At 41.1% G+C, this 20978-nt stretch overlaps 1 protein-coding gene across 2 annotated transcripts; it reads left to right on the top strand.

The window, feature by feature from the left end:
- Nucleotides 1–17118: 17118 nt before the first annotated feature.
- Nucleotides 17119–20976, top strand: LOC140804515 (uncharacterized). Of its 2 annotated transcripts, XM_073160637.1 has the most exons (9): nt 17120–17550; nt 18069–18115; nt 19040–19142; nt 19400–19486; nt 19778–19861; nt 19996–20049; nt 20299–20379; nt 20483–20528; nt 20615–20976. In XM_073160637.1, exons 1-9 carry the CDS (start codon nt 17209–17211, stop codon nt 20668–20670), a joined length of 900 nt encoding a protein of 299 aa, XP_073016738.1. In that variant the 5' UTR covers nt 17120–17208; the 3' UTR covers nt 20671–20976. The 2 variants fall into 2 exon arrangements, with proteins under 2 accessions (XP_073016685.1, XP_073016738.1); XM_073160584.1 differs by having other exon boundaries at nt 17119–17550; nt 20483–20976.
- The last annotated feature ends 2 nt before the right edge of the window (nt 20977–20978 follow it).

Here is a 20978-nt window from a genome sequence, read left to right as displayed (position 1 = left end):
TATAGGAGCCAGTGCATTGTAGTCGGGGATTCACCGCTCACCTACGGGTGTGGATATCCTATGTGATCTGATGTAATAATAGTGCATGGAATCTCTGGCCAGAGTATGAGATGTACGTTGGAGAAGGAGTTCCCCAATAGTACACGCGATGCCACTATTATATGTAACACATAGTTATCGAATTAATATGCAACCCTCGATGAACCAATGGTTGCAGATTCGATCGGGATATATGAGATGAAGGGACCGTACTGTACGTTAAATCATAATCGACTGGTTCTTGCAGGCACTATCAGTGATACCTAGGGGATCATGGGGCGATGCTACTAGACGCTCTTACCATGATCCGATGGGTGCTATCAGAAATGAGTTCTGACATTCTTGATCAAGGTGTTGATAGAAAGAATGGGGCTAACTAGGGTAAGCCCGAATAAATGATTCTGTCCTGAATCACAAAGAGTTGTGAACCCACGGCTAGCTGTATCCCTGAACCATTGAGGGTCACACAAGTACTGGATTGTTTGTTCCCGTTGAGAGAATAAATTCAAAAGTTGAATTTATATTATATAGTAAATTCAAGGAGTTGAATTTATGATAATTAAATTTTGAGAGAATAAATTCAAAGAGTTGAATTTATAAAATTTGAGAATTTAATTTATTAAACTCAAATGTTGGGTTTATTAAATATTAAATTTTGGAGGTGATGTAAATTCAAGTAGTTGAATTCATAATTTAAATAATAAATTCAAATGTTGAATTTATAATGTATTTAATTTATTAAGCTCAAAAGTTGAGTTGATAATTAATAAATTAAATGTGGTGTGTATTATGTTTAATGGGCTTGTAGGAGTACAAGTCCAACATAATAAATAATTAAAGTTTTAATGGGCTTTAATTAAATTAATTAAACTAGTTGGACTAGCCCAATTAATTAAATCAAGCCCATTAATGTTAATTATGTAATTAGGGTTTAATTTATTATAAATAACACATTTAACCATCTAAACCTGTAGTATCCCGATGCCTAAATTGAGTAATTATTGGATTAATTATATTCTGCGAGTTCGGAAGGAACGAACCAGGATCGGACCGTCCGAAGAGGTTCGGATCGTCCGAAGTGGGTTCGGATGGACCGTTCGGTTCGGTGTCAGACCGAGTCTTGTCAACAGTAGACCGTGTCAGGGTTCGGATCGTCCGAAGAGGTTCGGATCGTCCGAAGACAGGTGGCTGGACACGTGGAAGACATGCAGAGTTCGGAACGTCCGAAGTGGATCGGATCGTCCGAAGTGCACAGGATCGGATCTTCCGAAGTGGATCGGATCGTCCGATCGTCGTCTATAAATAGAGGCGCGAGGCTTCACTTTTCAATTACCAATTCCGAGAGTTCCAGAGCGTTTTAGTCGTTTCTGATGGGTTTCTAGCTTTTCCCGAGGTTCGGGCACTAGCAAGGAGCTACTGGCTTTGTAGCGGAGCTGTGCTCTAGTTGGGAGCTAGCGGCATCAGTGGGCTGACTACGGACGCAGGTATGGTTCTAGGTTCCCTTGAGATTTGGAAGTATCTATTAGTCTAGTTAAGGCTTTTAGATGTGGTTTAGTGATATGGTATCACTTGGATTGTAGGCTTGATTCTAGGGCTGATTACTAGGATCTACTGGTTTGAGGTACGGAAGTACTATCCGAGATATCCTGGTTGAGTATGCTTTACTATGTGTTGCATGTTTATGTGTTGCATTATTATCTGACATATGATGCATGGTTTATTATGCGGCATTTGCATAATCATGTTGGGCCTGTTTATCTTTTGAGATAGCCTGTTCAGAGGGTGCTCAGCCCTCGGTTGTTGTGGATGGTTGGACCCCGTTGGCCGACGGTGGTCAGGATACCGGTATATCCACAGGTTTATGGTATGGGAGCCACCTCCTGGTGCGACGGCGCAGAGTGCTACATACCTTGACGTCATTTGCCTGAGCAGTTTTTCGTTATACCCAGACCCTGGTATCCAGTACATTTTGCATACATGCATGTCATAGTCTTGTATACTCATGCTTTCGGTACTGAGCGTTTTATGCTCACGTCCTCGGTTTATCTCTGTTTTGGACACCCTATTCGATGGGGCAGGTCTCAGGTTGGACGGTCCAGGAGGGAGAGGACAGGGAGCTAGCAGGGGTTGACCTGTAGTTGCTGGTATTTTATTCTTGGGATTTAGTTTGATTTGGTTGTTTTAGTATTCGTACTTACTGATTCGATCGGGCTGTATATGTTGTTTTTCCGCTGTTTATCTGATTCAGTTTTATTAAGTTAATTGCATGCTTAAGTTCTGATTAGTAGGTGATTCTGGAACGGGTCACTACATTTATGGTATCAGAGCATGCATTAAGATTTTGGGATTTAGAACTGTTCTTTTGGGTCTAATCTCTGGTGACTTTTTGTAGAGATGTCTGGTTTTGACGACGATGCTAGTAGTCATGGCAGCGTGGGACGCTGGGGAGACCGCGACGATCGGGAGCGTCGTCGAGAGCATCGGGAACGTCGTCCACACCGACGAGATGAGCCTCGGAGTTTCAGTATGCATAGGTTCTTGCAGATGGGGCCGAAACCTCTTTCGGGCGGCGAGACTCCGGATGTTGCGGAGAACTGGCTTGAGAGGATGGAGAGCTGTTTCAAGTCTTTCCAGTGCTCGGCGGAGCAGCAGATGGATACCCTTGATTTCTTGCTGGAGGGCGGTGCACGTAAGTGGTGGAGGTCTACCTCTGCACCGATAGTTCAGCGACAGGGCCGAGTTCTTTGGGCCGATTTCCGAGCTGCTTTCATGCTGCTTTACTTTCCGCCAGCTCTTCTGCAGACCAAGGCGATTGAGTTGATCAATCTGAAGCAGGGGAGTTTGTCTGTTGATGAGTATCAGCAGAAGTTCTTTGAGTTGCTCCCATATGTTCCGCACGTCAGTGACAATGCGGTGGCCAAGTATAATCATTTTCTTCAGGGCCTCAATCAGGAGATTTATGATCGGGTCGTGGTCTGTGATGATCCGAAGTCGTTTGAGGGCCTTGTGAACCGTTGTCGCCAGGCAGAGGGCAGTTTGCTGAGGGGTCGAGCCATGCAGTCTGCTCGTCCTACTAGTTCTTTGGGTCCCCGTGCCCAATCATTTAAGAAGGCTGGATCTACTTCTTCTTCCTCTGGATCTGGAGGAGTTCACCATTTTGGGAAGAAGAAGGGCCCGTGTCAGCATTGCGGGAAGGACCATCCGACAGAGCGTTGTCGCAGAGTTGCGGGTGCTTGTTTCAGGTGCGGTGAGATGGGCCACATGAAGAGAGATTGTCCACAGATGGGTGGAGGATCAGGATCTGGTTCTCAGGCTTCAGTTCATCAGAGGCCACAGCAGGGACAGTCTACTCAGGGCTCTAACCTCCGACCGCGTACTCAAGGGCAGGTCTTTGCTCTTAACCAGGATCAGGCTGCTGAGGAGAACGAGAGAGTTATTGCAGGTATTTGTAATTTATGTGGATTACCTGCTTACGTTCTCATTGATACTGGTGCATCGCATTCATTTATATCTGCGAGGTTTGCTAAGCGTCATGCTTTACCTTTCACTTCTTTGGACATTGTGGTATCTGTTTCCACACCGATGGGTCATTCGGTGTTAGCTAAACGTCTAGTGATGGGTTGTCCTCTAGAGTTTGAGGGTAATATCTTAACTGCTAATTTGATGATTCTTGCGATGGAGGATTTTGATTGCATTCTGGGAATAGATGTGCTGACTGTGTATAGAGCTACTGTGGACTGTTACCAGAAGTTCGTGCAGTTTCGTTCAGTGGAGGGCGACAGTTGGTTTTTCTATGGAGAGGGAGCGCGACCCCCAATGCCTGTGGTTTCTGCTCTGAAAGCCTGTCGTGCCTTAGAGTCGGGCGGGGAAGGCTACCTTATCTATGCTATTGATTCGTCCGCAGACAGTGTCGGGGTCAGTGACATTCCAGTGGTTTGCGATTTTCCGGATGTTTTTCCCGAGGAGATTCCTGGTTTTCCTCCAGTTCGGGAAGTGGATTTCAGCATTGATTTAGTGCCAGGCACGGCACCAATCTCCAGAGCTCCTTATCGTTTAGCTCCATCAGAGATGCAAGAATTGAAACAGCAGTTGCAGGATCTTCTTGACAAGGGGTATATTCGACCCAGTGTGTCCCCGTGGGGAGCACCAGTTCTTTTTGTCAAAAAGAAGGATGGTTCTATGCGGCTCTGCATAGATTATCGGCAGTTGAATCGTGCTACGATAAAGAATAAGTATCCGTTGCCACGGATTGATGATTTATTTGATCAACTGCAAGGTACCTCTGTGTATTCCAAGATCGATTTAAGGTCTGGTTATCATCAACTTCGAGTTCATCAGGGAGATATATCAAAGACTGCATTCAGGACCCGGTATGGGCATTATGAGTTTCTGGTTATGCCTTTTGGGGTGACGAATGCACCAGCAGTTTTTATGGATCTGATGAATCGGGTATTTCGAGACTTCTTGGATAAATTTGTTGTGGTGTTCATAGATGATATCTTAATCTATTCGCGTGATCAGCGAGAACACGTACAACACTTGAGAATTATTTTACAGATACTTCGCGAGAATCAGCTTTATGCGAAGTTGAGTAAATGCGAGTTTTGGATTGACAGGGTTGTATTCCTTGGTCATGTTATTTCTAGCGAGGGAGTTTCAGTTGACCCGAGCAAGGTGGAGGCGGTATTGAACTGGTCGCGTCCGACGACAGTAGCCGAGATCCGCAGTTTTCTGGGATTGGCTGGGTATTATCGCCGCTTCATTGTCAACTTCTCTCAGATTGCTAAGCCACTTACTCAGCTCACTCGGAAAGATGTTTCATTTGAGTGGACATCAGAGTGCGAAGAGAGTTTCTTGGAGCTTCGCAGACGGTTGACATCTGCGCCTGTTTTGGCCTTACCGGCTGGATCTGGTGGTTTTAGTGTTTACACCGACGCCTCTTTGCAGGGTCTAGGGTGTGTTTTGATGCAGAATGAGCATGTGATTGCTTATGCGTCGAGGCAGTTGAAGCCTCATGAGGAGAACTATCCTGTTCATGATCTGGAATTAGCAGCGATCGTTTTTGCTTTGAAAATCTGGCGCCATTATCTGTATGGTGAGCGATTTGATATTTTCACCGATCATAAGAGTTTGAAGTATCTGTTCACTCAGGCAGAGTTGAACATGCGTCAGCGTCGCTGGATGGATCTACTCAAGGATTATGATTGTGAGATCAAGTATCATCCAGGATCTGCGAATCTCACGGCTGATGCTCTTAGTCGCAAGGTGAGATTGTCTGCTCTTCAGACTTGTGCTGTATCTGGGATTATTCAGGATTTCTGTTCGATGGGATTCAATTATAAGCATCGGAAGGGATCAGAGAGTATCCGTGTGGCTACTATTTTGTCTGAACCAGTGTTGTACTCTCGGATTAGAGATGCTCAGATGTCTGATTCTAAGGTTCAGAAATTAGCTCGGTTGGCTGATGGAGATAATACTTCTGGTTTCCACTATCAGTCTCAGGGTCTTTTGTGCTTATCTGGTCGTGTTGTTGTACCGGAGGATGACACTTTGAGGGAGGAGATTTTGTCCCAGGCTCATCGTAGCAAGTTGAGTGTTCATCCGGGGAGCAACAAGATGTATAAAGATTTAAGGACTCGATTTTGGTGGAAAGGTATGAAACGCAATGTTTATCAGTATGTCTCCAAGTGCCTGGTCTGTCAGCAGGTAAAGGCTGAGTATCGACGACCTGGAGGTTTGTTGCAGAATCTTCCTATTCCGGAGTGGAAGTGGGAGCATATCACGATGGACTTCGTGACTCACTTGCCTATGTCTGTGGGGAATAGAGATGCTATCTGGGTTGTAGTAGATCGGCTTACCAAGTCTGCCAATTTTCTTCCGTATAACAGAGATTTCACTTTCGATCGGATGGCACGGTTGTACATTCAGGAGATTGTACGGTTTCATGGTGTGCCTGTGAGTATCGTTAGTGACAGAGATCCTCGATTTACGTCTAGATTTTGGGGTAGCTTTCAGCAAGCTTTGAGCACTACTTTGAGTTTGAGTACTGCGTATCACCCAGAGACTGACGGACAGTCAGAGAGGACTATTCGTACGCTTGAGGATATGTTGAGGTCTTGTGTGATGGATTTCGGGCCAGCTTGGCAGGATCATTTGCCACTGATAGAGTTTGCATACAACAACAGCTTTCATAGGAGTATTGGTATGTCTCCGTTTGAAGCGTTGTATGGTCGACGTTGTCGTACTCCTCTGTTCTGGGAGGAAGTCGGAGAACGACAGGTCGAGGGTCCAGAATTGATTCAGCAGGCCAAGGATAAAGTTCTTGTGATCAAGCAGCGGATTAAGACTGCTCAGGATCGACAAGCGAGTTATGCGAACACCAAGCGCAGGCCTCTTCATTTTGATGCAGGCGAGAAAGTGTTTCTCAAGGTATCACCTTTTCGGAGGATTCTGAGATTTGGACTCAAGGGTAAGCTATCTCCGAGATTCATTGGTCCTTTTGAGATCTTGGAATGTGTGGGAGATTTGGCCTACAGATTAGCCTTGCCACCGTATCTGTCTAGTGTTCACAATGTGTTTCATGTGTCCTTGTTGAGACGATACGTAGCGGATGAGTCCCATGTTTTGCATCCGACAGAAGTTCAGTTGAATCCGGATTTGTCTTTTGTAGAAAGACCGGTTTCGATCTTAGACCGGAAGGATAAGGTACTGCGGAATAAGACTATTCCTCTTGTCTTAGTGCAGTGGCAGCGCCGAGGTACTGAAGAAGCTACTTGGGAACTAGAGAGTCGCATGCGGTCAGAGCATCCTGAGTTGTTCTAGTTGTAGCATTTTCAGTTATGATTGTAATTTCAGTTGGGCTTTCAATTTGTAATTCATTCTTGAGATGAATGTATTGATTGTTCAGAATTGTTATTCTTCAGACTCGATTTCGCGGACGAAATCCTTTTTAGAGGGGGAGAATGTAGTATCCCGATGCCTAAATTGAGTAATTATTGGATTAATTATATTCTGCGAGTTCGGAAGGAACGAACCAGGATCGGACCGTCCGAAGAGGTTCGGATCGTCCGAAGTGGGTTCGGATGGACCGTTCGGTTCGGTGTCAGACCGAGTCTTGTCAACAGTAGACCGTGTCAGGGTTCGGATCGTCCGAAGAGGTTCGGATCGTCCGAAGACAGGTGGCTGGACACGTGGAAGACATGCAGAGTTCGGAACGTCCGAAGTGGATCGGATCGTCCGAAGTGCACAGGATCGGATCTTCCGAAGTGGATCGGATCGTCCGATCGTCGTCTATAAATAGAGGCGCGAGGCTTCACTTTTCAATTACCAATTCCGAGAGTTCCAGAGCGTTTTAGTCGTTTCTGATGGGTTTCTAGCTTTTCCCGAGGTTCGGGCACTAGCAGGGAGCTACTGGCTTTGTAGCGGAGCTGTGCTCTAGTTGGGAGCTAGCGGCATCAGTGGGCTGACTACGGACGCAGGTATGGTTCTAGGTTCCCTTGAGATTTGGAAGTATCTATTAGTCTAGTTAAGGCTTTTAGATGTGGTTTAGTGATATGGTATCACTTGGATTGTAGGCTTGATTCTAGGGCTGATTACTAGGATCTACTGGTTTGAGGTACGGAAGTACTATCCGAGATATCCTGGTTGAGTATGCTTTACTATGTGTTGCATGTTTATGTGTTGCATTATTATCTGACATATGATGCATGGTTTATTATGCGGCATTTGCATAATCATGTTGGGCCTGTTTATCTTTTGAGATAGCCTGTTCAGAGGGTGCTCAGCCCTCGGTTGTTGTGGATGGTTGGACCCCGTTGGCCGACGGTGGTCAGGATACCGGTATATCCACAGGTTTATGGTATGGGAGCCACCTCCTGGTGCGACGGCGCAGAGTGCTACATACCTTGACGTCATTTGCCTGAGCAGTTTTTCGTTATACCCAGACCCTGGTATCCAGTACATTTTGCATACATGCATGTCATAGTCTTGTATACTCATGCTTTCGGTACTGAGCGTTTTATGCTCACGTCCTCGGTTTATCTCTGTTTTGGACACCCTATTCGATGGGGCAGGTCTCAGGTTGGACGGTCCAGGAGGGAGAGGACAGGGAGCTAGCAGGGGTTGACCTGTAGTTGCTGGTATTTTATTCTTGGGATTTAGTTTGATTTGGTTGTTTTAGTATTCGTACTTACTGATTCGATCGGGCTGTATATGTTGTTTTTCCGCTGTTTATCTGATTCAGTTTTATTAAGTTAATTGCATGCTTAAGTTCTGATCAGTAGGTGATTCTGGAACGGGTCACTACAAAACCCTAGCCACCAAACAAAACTTACGTGAGACTCCACTCATTCCAAAGTGAGAAATTCGGCCACCTTGATTTATGGTTAGGGTTTGAGCCGTCTCTCAATTTTTCTCTCCTATGCAAAAGTTCTTCTAAATTTCTAGTGCAATTTAGAAGAGGAATAAATCTTCTAGTCGTGGACCTAATTAGAAGAATCGAAGCAAGTTCGTAGGGAATCATCAAGAGCTAATCCGTTCATACCGGATCAGTTGGAGCCAAGTGATTTAATTCACAAAGGTATAATTTTCAACTCCCTATGAATGTTTTGTTAAAATCATACGAGCGTCCAAACAAATTTTGATTGTCAAAATAAATAAAAATTTTAAAACTTCCGCTGCGTTTGGGCGTGTAGAAAACCGGATCCAACAGTGGTATCAGAGCCAGGTTTTCTGAATCATATGATTTAACTTATATTGAATAATTTGTTTCTAACCACACAAGAAAATTTTCAGAAATATTGATGCACCATAAAAATTAAATTTTTCGGAAAAACAAAAAAAAAAAAAATTTCGCGATCTGCCCGGAACTGTTCCGGGCAGACCCCGCGCAGGGCTGCGCGCAGGAACGCGCAGCACGCGCGCGCAGCGTGCGCGCGCAGAGCGGCGCAGCGTGCGGAACGTCCGCACGCTGTGCGCCGCCCCGCGCGGCGCACAACGCGGCGCAGCGTGCGGAGCGTCCGCACGCTGCGCGCGGCGTTGCGCGCACAGGTTGCTGCCACTGCCCGAAACGTTCGGGCAGCGGGCGGGCAGCGGGGGCGACGACCCGGGATCGTCTCGGGAAGCGTGCAAAATTGATGGGCTTGAATTGTTTAGGCCCGGGGTGCAATTTTCTGATTTTTCAAAATTATGGGGAAAATTGATATTTTTGAAATTGATTCAATTTTTTATTTTGGAAAATTAATTTTTGGAAAATTAATAATTTTCTTGTAAAATAAATAATTAGAATATGATTTTAATTATTTATGGTAAAAATGAGTTTTATAAGAAATCAATTATTATTGATTTAATTGGAAATTAAATAAAAGAGTTTATTTAATTTATTAAATTCTTTAATAATTGTGGTGGTTAGTGATAAAATTATTAGATATATGATTTATCAATTAATTAAATTGTTTAATTAAATTGATGTTAATATTTGATATTAAATGCATGAAGGATGATCGAGAGCCTTGACCAATGTGTTAGGTGTATGTTAGGATATTTTACTGTTTTTATTCAATTTTATAATATTTAATATTATTAAAGTGGGCCTGGTTTATGGCCCGTTCCCACCCCCATGAGATGTATCCCTTATGTGCCATGGCTATTCAAATGTAATAATTAGAAATAGTGGGAGATCAAGACTGGAAGATGGTGGGCCCGATGATCAAGATGAAGACATGTAAAATATTGGAAGCTTTTGTAATAAGTTGCATTTGCATCCCTGCATTCACCTAGGTTTGGACCTGGATCCATGTATGGCTCACATGGATCTATTAGTGTTGGCAATCGATCATCCTTATTTATTGTTGAATGTAATATTATGATATATGCGATATATAGTAATATGCATGTATGTATATTATTAGATAATATAGTTGCATGAATCCGGCAAACATACAAACTCGTGGCACGCGATTTTCAAATAAAATGATGAGACAAATTTTTTTAATTAAAATCCCTCATTTTGAATATGATTCAAAATTTATATCAAACAGAATAAGTAAAAATTAAAAGAGTTTAATTTTTCCTTGCCTTCCATCAACCGTGGTTGCATGTTGATCGCTACCCGCGGACAGTGTCTGGCTCATATTATTGGGGAGGCCTGTACGCCGGAAAGCTGTGACTTCCACCGGACATATGATGTGAATTGAGTGGAACTCCCATGACTTCGGCTCATATTATTGGGGGAACTCATGGCGACCGTCCACTACAATTCAATATTGATGGGTTGGTTTGACACGTGAAAATAAACGGCGTCATATTATTGGGTCCTTATTAAACGTGAGGCAAAACACGCGGAGGTTGCATAGGGATGCAATTGGACTCTACCTTTTAGAAATTATAATTGGCTGATATTATTCGGGATTATAATTGGCTAATTGGACTCTACGTACCTACTAAGGAAATACGATTTCCCTTTTTCATCAGAGGGTGGTGGAAATGTCAAAATAGTGGGAGGGTAATTTATAAAATGAAATCCATATTTTATATCTTAGAATTATTTTAAAATTATCAGTAACATTTATCTGTTTTCATTTTCAGTATATATACGATGTCTACTCGTAACCCGCTTTCAATCATTCTCGATCAAAACAAATTGACTGGCCCTAACTATAATGACTGGTTTCGAAATTTAAAGATTATTCTGAACTCGGAAAAGATTCTGTATGTGCTTGATAAGAAGCCACCGAAGGAAGCACCTTCAAATGTCACTCCGACTAAATTGGCTGAGCTTGAAAAATGGTGGGACCATGACATTCAAGCTAAGAGCTACATGTTGGCTTCTATGTCGAATGAACTGCAGAAGCGGTTCGAGGAGGCTGTGAATGCTGCTGACATTCACTTACATCTGAAAGAATTGTATGCTGTACAAACTCGTTCAGAGAGATATGCTGTTGTTAAAGAACTCATGACTACACGCTTGCGAGATGGGGCTTCGGTCCATGAGCATGGTGTTAGGATGATTGGGCTCATCGAGAAGTTGGTGGGACTCGACTTGGTTATCCCTAGTGAGCTCTCGACTGATATTCTCTTGCTGTCTCTGCCCTCTTCGTTCGATGGATTTGTGGTTAACTTTAATATGAATAAGCTTGAGGCCACCCTTGAAGAGTTGGTCAATATGCTTACTAGTTATGAGGCCACAATCAAAAAGGATAAGCCTGTTTTTCTAGTGGGTTCTTCGTCCGGCACGAAAAAGGGAACCCCATACAAAGGCAAGAAGCGTTCTGCCCCTCCAAAGAAGAACAAGCCTAACAAAAAGCCATACAAGAAACCTAATCCGGGGCCCACAAAGCCTGACAAGTCAGAACAAATCTGTTTCCACTGCAACAAGCCTGGACACTGGAGGCGTAATTGCGCGGAGTATCTTGCCCAGAAGCGTTCTGGCCATGGTATGTTTTATATTGAAGTTAATGTTTTTATTAATTCCTCTTCTTGGGTATTGGATACCGGATGTGGTTCTCATCTATGCAATGATTTGCAGGTGATGGGAAGAAGCAAGAGGCTTAGAGATGGTGAGACCTTTCTAAGACTAGGAAATGGAGCAAGGGTTGCTGCTACTGCCATTGGAGACGTTACTTTAATTTTGGACAATAATTTTAAGTTATTTTTGAGAGATGTTTTATTTGTTCCTGAATTGGTTAAAAACATTATTTCTATTTCTATGCTTGATAGGGATGGTTATTCTTGTGTTTTTGCTAAAGGTGTTTGCAATTTATACAAGAATGAATGTTTGATTGGAACTGGAGAATTAACAAATGATCTCTATAACTTAAAATTGAAAGAGATTCCTTTAAACAATGTCCAAGCGCATACGAAAACAACAACAAACAAAAGAAAAATAGAAAATCCAAATCCCGCACAAATGTGGCACGCTAGACTAGGTCATATTTCTCAAAGAAGGATGCACAAGCTAGTGGGAGAAGGCATGTTTGACTTATCAGACATAAATTCTCTACCTACTTGTGAGTCCTGTCTAAAAAAAAAAATGACTAAGACTCCATTCAATGGAAAAGTAGAACGTGCACATGGTCTATTGGATTTGATCCATACAGACGTTTGTGGCCCGCTAAGTGTTAGCACAAAATTTGGGCATTCCTACTTCATTACCTTTACTGATGACCATTCGAGGTATGGGTATGTTTATTTGATGAAACATAAATCTGAAGCATTTGAAAGGTTCAAAGAGTTCAGATCTGAAGTAGAAAATCAGCTAGAAAGAAGTATTAAGGCACTTCGATCTGATCGAGGTGGAGAATACTTGAGTGCTGAATTTTTGGGTTATCTAAAAGAGAATGGGATTCTCTCACAGTGGACTCCACCAGCAACACCACAATTGAATGGTGTTTCTGAACGTCGTAATCGAACATTGATGGACATGGTTCGATCTATGATGGGATTCACTGAATTGCCTACAATGTTTTGGGGTTTTGCGCTTGAAACTGCGGCAATGTTGTTGAATAATGTCCATACTAAAGCAGTGGATAAAACACCATATGAGATATGGATGGGGAAACCTCCCAAGTATTCTTACTTGAGAATATGGGGATGTCCTGCTTATGTGAAGCAGACAGTGGGAGACAAATTGGATAGTAGATCCACTTTGTGCTACTTTGTAGGATATCCAAAGAATTCTATTGGATATTATTTTTATCATCCTAATGAAGCAAAAATGTTTGTTTCAAGAAATGCCACCTTTTTGGAAAGGGAGTTTCTATTAGATAGAAAAGGCAAGATGATAGAACTTGAAGAAATTCAAGATACTCCCTCAACTTTAGAAGTTGAACCTAATCCCCTAGAACCAGTAGTTGAAGTACAAGCTCCTAGAAAGTCTGATAGAGTTATTAGACCACCTGCCAGATATACACTTCTTCATGAACAAGGCCATGATGAGCCTTGTGTTGGATGCGATCCAATGAATTTCAAAGAAGCAATATCTGATACTGATTCAACTAAATGGCTTGAAGCCATGCAGTCAGAAATGGACTCTATGTATTCAAACCAAGTCTGGACATTAGTGGATCCACCTGAGGGAATCGTTCCCATAGGATGCAAATGGATCTACAAAAGAAAGCTTGGGGCGGATGGGAAGGTACTGACCTTCAAAGCAAGACTGGTTGCAAAAGGTTATACTCAAAGGCAAGGAATTGACTATGAGGAAACTTTTTCACCAGTAGCTATGTTTAAGTCCATTAGAATACTACTAGCCATAGCAGCATGGTATGACTATGAGATATGACAAATGGATGTAAAGACTGCATTCCTCAATGGAGACATCAAAGAAGAAATTTATATGTCTCAACCTGAGGGATACACATCAGTAGGAAGTGAGCATAAGGTATGCAAACTTCAGAGATCAATATATGGTCTCAAGCAGGCATCGAGGAGTTGGAACCTCAGATTTGACAGCACTATCAAAGAGTTTGGTTTTGCTAAAAATCCTGAGGAACCATGTGTGTACAAGAAAGTTAGTGGGAGTGCAGTGACATTCCTGGTACTTTATGTTGATGATATCCTGCTCATTGGGAATGATATAGGATTACTGCAATCAACTAAAGTATGGTTAGCCAGTAAATTCTCCATGAAGGACATGGGTGAAGCATCCTATGTATTAGGAATACAAATCTATAGAGATAGATCAAAAAGGATGTTGGGGCTCACCCAAGCCACATATATCGATACCATTATAAAACGATTCTCTATGGAAGAGTCCAAGAGAGGATACTTACCAATGTGTCATGGTATTACTCTATCTAAAGCTATGTGTCCCAAAACTGATGAAGAGATAGAGATGATGACACGTATTCCATATGCGTCAGCCATTGGTAGTATCATGTATGGTATGATATCGACACGTCCTGATGTTGCTTACTCTTTGAGTGTTACAAGCAGATATCAGGCGAACCCTGGTCCAATGCATTGGAAGGCCGTGAAAGATATTCTTAAGTACTTGAGAAGGACTAAGAACTTGTTCATGGTCTATGGGGGTGGAGAATTAAAATTGGAAGGCTACACTGATTCTAGCTTCCAATGTGATGTAGATGATTCGAAATCGACCTCTGGTTTTGTATTCATGCTTAATGGTGCGGCTGTCTCTTGGAAAAGTTCCAAGCAAGACACCGTTGCGGATTCCACCACTGAAGCTGAGTACATTGCTGCATCTGCTGCAGCGAAAGAGGCAGTTTGGATGAGGAATTTTGTCCAAGAGTTGGGCGTTATTCCTAATGGAGTTGATCCAGTCCCGGTGTACTGCGACAACACTGGTGCCGTTGCGCAAGCAAAGGAACCAAGGTCTCATCAGCGATCCAAACATGTACTGAGGAAATTCCACATCATCCGGGAGATTGTGGGAAGGGGAGACATATCAGTCGAAAGAGTCCCCTCTGCAGATAACGTTGCCGATCCACTTACGAAGCCCTTGCCAGGACCATTGTTTGAGAAGCATCGCGAAGCAATGGGATTAAAGTTTATGGGTAGTTGGCTCTAGGGCAAGTGGGAGATTGTTAGAGTAGATGCCCTACAAGTCAACTGTTGACTAGGGATTTTATTGACTCAAGTGTAATAAACAATCTTTATTTTAATATAATTCATTATTTCATGGTTTGTTAATTCTTTATCTGTATACCCATGTTATCAAACATAGATAAAGACCTTGATCATACTTTAATACAAATGAATCGTAATTCGATGTTGAAACTCGTTTGTAAATACTGTATGATCTAAATTCGTTCCTAGTCGATTCAGCCGCCTAAAACATGGATAAAGGTCGCTTGAGCTTGAGACTAGCATCTGTGATGTTATGTACTGCGTTTCTTGGTAAGGGCATGGAGATGTCCAAACATGCAGATGGGTAGTCATATGATGATTATACCGAACAACCCTCCCCCGGACTTTCCAAGTGGTTCTCATACATCGAGAGGATAAGTCCGTGGTTATGATTGTATACCATTAGTCCTTATGACCCGAGACAACTCTGAGGCTCTATATGCTAGGGCTGTGCTTTGACTCGTTTACCGGCTCCAGGAGAGTCATCAGGTGGCGAGGTTGGGTACAGTCGCGACACATATAGGAGCCAGTGCATTGTAGTCGGGGATTCACCGCTCACCTACGGGTGTGGATATCCTATGTGATCTGATGTAATAATAGTGCATGGAATCTCTGGCCAGAGTATGAGATGTACGTTGGAGAAAGAGTTCCCCAATAGTACACGCGATGCCACTATTATATGTAACACATAGTTATCGAATTAATATGCAACCCTCGATGAACCAATGGTTGCAGATTCGATCGGGATATATGAGATGAAGGGACCGTACTGTACGTTAAATCATAATCGACTGGTTCTTGCAGGCACTATCAGTGATACCTAGGGGATCATGGGGCGATGCTACTAGACGCTCTTACCATGATCCGATGGGTGCTATCAGAAATGAGTTCTGACATTCTTGATCAAGGTGTTGATAGAAAGAATGGGGCTAACTAGGGTAAGCCCGAATAAAGGATTCTGTCCTGAATCACAAAGAGTTGTGAACCCACGGCTAGCTGTATCCCTGAACCATTGAGGGTCACACAAGTACTGGATTGTTTGTTCCCGTTGAGAGAATAAATTCAAAAGTTGAATTTATATTATATAGTAAATTCAAGGAGTTGAATTTATGATAATTAAATTTTGAGAGAATAAATTCAAAGAGTTGAATTTATAAAATTTGAGAATTTAATTTATTAAACTCAAATGTTGGGTTTATTAAATATTAAATTTTGGAGGTGATGTAAATTCAAGTAGTTGAATTCATAATTTAAATAATAAATTCAAATGTTGAATTTATAATGTATTTAATTTATTAAGCTCAAAAGTTGAGTTGATAATTAATAAATTAAATGTGGTGTGTATTATGTTTAATGGGCTTGTAGGAGTACAAGTCCAACATAATAAATAATTAAAGTTTTAATGGGCTTTAATTAAATTAATTAAACTAGTTGGACTAGCCCAATTAATTAAATCAAGCCCATTAATGTTAATTATGTAATTAGGGTTTAATTTATTATAAATAACACATTTAACCATCTAAACCCTAGCCACCAAACAAAACTTACGTGAGACTCCACTCATTCCAAAGTGAGAAATTCGGCCACCTTGATTTATGGTTAGGGTTTGAGCCGTCTCTCAATTTTTCTCTCCTATGCAAAAGTTCTTCTAAATTTCTAGTGCAATTTAGAAGAGGAATAAATCTTCTAGTCGTGGACCTAATTAGAAGAATCGAAGAAAGTTCGTAGGGAATCATCAAGAGCTAATCCGTTCATACCGGATCAGTTGGAGCCAAGTGATTTAATTCACAAAGGTATAATTTTCAACTCCCTATGAATGTTTTGTTAAAATCATACGAGCGTCCAAACAAATTTTGATTGTCAAAATAAATAAAAATTTTAAAACTTCCGCTGCGTTTGGGCGTGTAGAAAACCGGATCCAACATAAATATGGTCCGGATCAGATTGGATCAGATCACCTGTTCATGTTCGAATTGGCCAGTCCGGTCCAGTTTTAAAAGATGGGTTGAACGTTAGTGTTTCCGCAGATTGTCGCTATGTCAAACTCTTGCTTCTTTTTTCCCCTTCATCTCGTTTTCTTGATTACCGTGGCTTTGTTCTTGTGTCGTGCAATTTAAGAATCTTGTATTGTGAATGTACTGTACGTATTTTTTTTATTGCATTTAGGCAGTGTATCTTAACCATTTTCTGTTTTTAGTTCTCAAATTATAATTTTTCACATGTCAACGAAGTTTAACGTTACGTCAACAATTTTCGATGTCATATCAGTCGTTTCCAAAACCACATCAACATTACAATGAAAATGACTAAAAATAATTACATGACCAAAACCATAACCTGAAAACTCAAAGAACTAAAATGAAAAATGATTAAAGTTTAGAGGCATCTTACAGGGTTGGTTGAAATATTTGGACCTTTGATCCAGATCATAATTAATGGGCTTGGTATTCGTTAATGGGCCGGCACCAATGGAACATTCACATTTGCCACGTCACCACAGATTTGGCCGTTTAATGAGTGATCACAATTTGTGTTCCCCCTTCCCTCCGATCTCCGGACAACACCACTACTCGTTTCTCACGCATGCAAATGAAACCGGTGGCCGCGGCGGCGACTATGTCCAGTTGCAGCGGAGGAGGAATGACACTCAGCGCTCTGCGTTTCGGCACCACATCTGGGCGAACCTATTTTCTCTCTCTGAATCGACGGCTGCTGCCTCCATCGAAGTCTATCGAACCCGACCTCTCCAGTGTTTGCTTTATTGCCAGGAATCAAGGTTCAGTTTTGCTCAACAATATAGTTGCAACGAAACTCAAACTTGTTCCTAGAGCTGCCGAATCGACTCAGTCGTCCTCTCCTGTCGCCAATGCTGCTGCAAACATAAAGAAAGACACTGTTCCGGATAACGAGTTTTCGCTCGCCAAGGTACCCGTTTTTTCTGTACATCATTTCCTAATGTTTCGGCTGTTTTGAATTTTCGCATTTGTAGAGATATTCAATCCGTGTTATCAAATCATGAAACCTTTTTGAACCGTGTGCTGCTTTATATTTTTCAAAAGAACCAATTTTCAAATGAGTGTGTTGTATAGGATTGGTAAATGGTAATTCAGTATTATTATGTGAATGGGTAGAACGGGTGGTCTTACTATAGTCTATGGATTGAGACATTAACCCAGCGTAAAAGCTTCACCCAGTTGATTGGGTACATCATGAAAGGATTTATATAACTTCTCAATTTCCCACCAAATAGGCAATCCCAACATGGGTTTCCATGACGAAACTCATGATTGATTGAAGAAACATTGTGTCGCTGACATCTAATATTTAGCTCTTGCAATCACATGTTAAGAGTATTAGGCAAATGTTATTTCCAAACATTTGTTAAACCTCGAGTAGTAAAGCAGTTTCCTTCACAATGACTAGCTTTTGATTATTATGTCCAGGTTTCTTTTGGTGTAATTGGATTAGGTGTTGGCGTTATGCTTCTCTCGTGAGTACTCTCTTTCCTTTTTGCATGAAATACTGTCCCTTGTGTAACCTAATTTCATTGTTGAAAGGAAAAAGACCATCGAATTCCTGATTTTTCTTTCCCGGTACATTGGCTAAAATCAGATGAACTGCTTTTCACAAAGCATTAAAAGATAACAGCTAAAATCAGATGAAATACTAAAGAAAAAAATTAACCATCTTTCCTGTTCTATATTTCTAGAATTTCGCCTTCAATATGAAAAATACTGTTGGAAAGTTGGACTAAAATCATTTATTTGCATTTTGTTCTCTTGTCATGAATCCAGTGACATGTTCAAACAATTGTAGATAGTTCATAGAATGATTGCTCATATTCAGTCATTTAGAAGAGATTAGTTAAAGAGTTTACATACTTTATTCGGTCTTTTCGAAAGAATGCCGCTTTTGTAAGGCTGGCCATATTTTTTTGCCTTGGATTTATTTGTGCATCTTTCCTTGTGGCTGATGTTGAGGCATTCCCCTGACCAAGCCATTCAATAAACAGTCGGATGAATTATATGTGTCCACTCATTGCTTGGTCTCACACTTGAATGTGAGATGATTGATTAAAATCTTGACGAGAGTGTGTTTAGAATATGTACCATTTTCGTCTTCTCTATAGTAAAAGTGATACAATATACAACAAATTAATTCAAACAGCATTCCAACCATTCTTGCACTAGTTACATGACAAATTTAACCTTTTCATGTTTTGTAATAAGTGGTCAACGTAAAATACCCAACAAGTGCTCCATATTTTTGTCTTTGCATCAAACTGATGTATTTAGAAGAGGCCTCAGAACATGGGTTATTTTCACATATTTCTCCATATTTTGTACACTTTGATTTTCAAGTAGCAAATGTACCGTGAATAAGATTGATGATTTTGACTAATATGCTCACACAGCTATGGATTTGGGGCATACTTTAACATCCTCCCAGGATCTGAATGGTCAGCACTAATGCTGACCTATGGCTTTCCTCTCGCAGTAATTGGCATGGCTCTGAAGGTTAATATCTTCTTAGTTTCAACGTACTTTCTGCATTGTATTTCTTTCTATCATTATAATTCCTTCTCTATTAGCTGCATCATGCGTACATGCTTATCCTAAATCATATCGTATTTGTATATAATTTAACCTATGTAGGATGCACAAGGAAGCTAGACCTTTACTAACTTTACTTGCTGAGTTTGAGACGGATGTACTTATTATAATTTTTGCCCTTGCCTTATTTACGATGTTCATGTCTTTATATTGTTTTCTAGTATGCAGAGCTTAAGCCAGTCCCCTGCTTGACATACTCAGATGCTCTGGTGCTGAGAGAAAAATGTGCCACTGAAATTCTTAAGCAGGTTCTTTTTATGTCATACTCCTCGTACACTTCACTCGTATTACGCAAACAATTGCCAAGTTCTTCATACTTACTTCTGGTGATTGCTCGCTGCTATTTGAAACATCTACAGTCTAAGATGATAATTAATTCACCTCATGTTTGCATTACCACACAAGATATTCATTCCCCTTTACTGCTTCCTGTGTTTAGGTAATTCGTTTGAAATTTTAGGGCTATTATTTTAAATGACATCTTTAGCTATTGGCTAATATCATCCACGCCCTTCTAATTTTCCTGGCCTATTTGCTAGGTTAGAAATGATGTTACAAGATACCGTTATGGGGATGAACAGCATCTGGAAGAAGCATTAAAACGAATATTCCAATATGGACAGGTAGTCAAACCCCTTGGCTTTCTTCTGTGTCCTTCCAAACTCGGTCCAAATTTGAAAGATTTAAATCATTAACAAATTAAATGCTTGTTCATTCGTACAATTGATATGGGATCTCCATTATAATTTTCTGTTAGGGTGGAGGAATACCGCGTAGGAGTGCTCCTATTCTACAAAGTATCAGGGAAGAAGTAAGATCCCGAAACTTGCTTTATGTTCCTCATGCAATATGTCAACAAGTTTAATCTCCTATATCAAACTTGTATTGTGTTAGCTTTTTCACTAATAGACATTCATCTACAATCATATTAATTTATTTTTTCCGATGAGCTTCAATTTATGGATCAGTTGCACTATGAATTACCATGTCCACGATTGTTGTTTTGCAAATTTTGACGGATGTTCTTATTTGAACTTATGATTCTATTTGTTTGTTTTAGGTTACTGAGGATGGTCTATACTGTTTGACATTGGTATTTGAGGCTAAAGCCCTGAGTCTGACTGATTTTGAGCAAAGACAGGTAGGATAATAGTAATATAATATTATGATTCTCCATGATAACGCCACTCTTCTGAATTCCAAATGTCCCCCAGCTAAGTTCTTCAAAATTTGCTCATTTCCAGGCAAAATTTACTTCATTCTTTGGACCAGGAATCACAGCTGAAATTGGTAAGTACCGTCACCTTGTTTACTCTGTATATAATACACATTTGTTTCGAGTTCTAATTAACATGGCTTCGAGTTTCTGGATGCAGCCGAGGGACAGAACAATTTATACGAGGTCAAGCTAATTTCCAACACTACTCCGTGATTATAAGTTTCACAGGTCCTCTGTGGAAACTTGTAATACTTTTTCTAAATGAATTATGTACATTTTTGTGGCACATGTACATCAAAATGTATATTTATTACACAAATTGGCAGAGAAGAGGTGGCAAGAACAAATGGGTAAGTATTTCAGGAGACTGGCTACCCGTATTTTAGGGAAAAACAAACATTACATGTGTAACATACTCACTTTATTTACATCATTACATGTATGTTCTTAAACTACGGAGTTGGTTCCATTCTTTTCTTGGTTTTCGGTTTTTAAATACTCGAATAATATTTTTCTTGATA

This window comes from Primulina eburnea, chromosome 1, assembly GCF_022965805.1.
Source record: "Primulina eburnea isolate SZY01 chromosome 1, ASM2296580v1, whole genome shotgun sequence".
Lineage (NCBI taxonomy): Eukaryota > Viridiplantae > Streptophyta > Magnoliopsida > Lamiales > Gesneriaceae > Primulina > Primulina eburnea.
Note: the sequence above shows the minus strand (reverse complement) of the source record. Positions and strands in the feature narration are given on the sequence as shown.

Coding starts and splice junctions, on each gene's coding strand:
- LOC140804515 (XM_073160584.1), top strand. CDS start 17,209: ATGCAAATGAAACCGGTGGCCGCGGCGGCGACTATGTCCAGTTGCAGC. Junction 19,487..19,777: donor CCACTGAAATTCTTAAGCAG/GTTCTTTTTATG, acceptor CCTATTTGCTAG/GTTAGAAATGATGTTACAAG. Junction 20,050..20,298: donor TACAAAGTATCAGGGAAGAA/GTAAGATCCCGA, acceptor TGTTTGTTTTAG/GTTACTGAGGATGGTCTATA.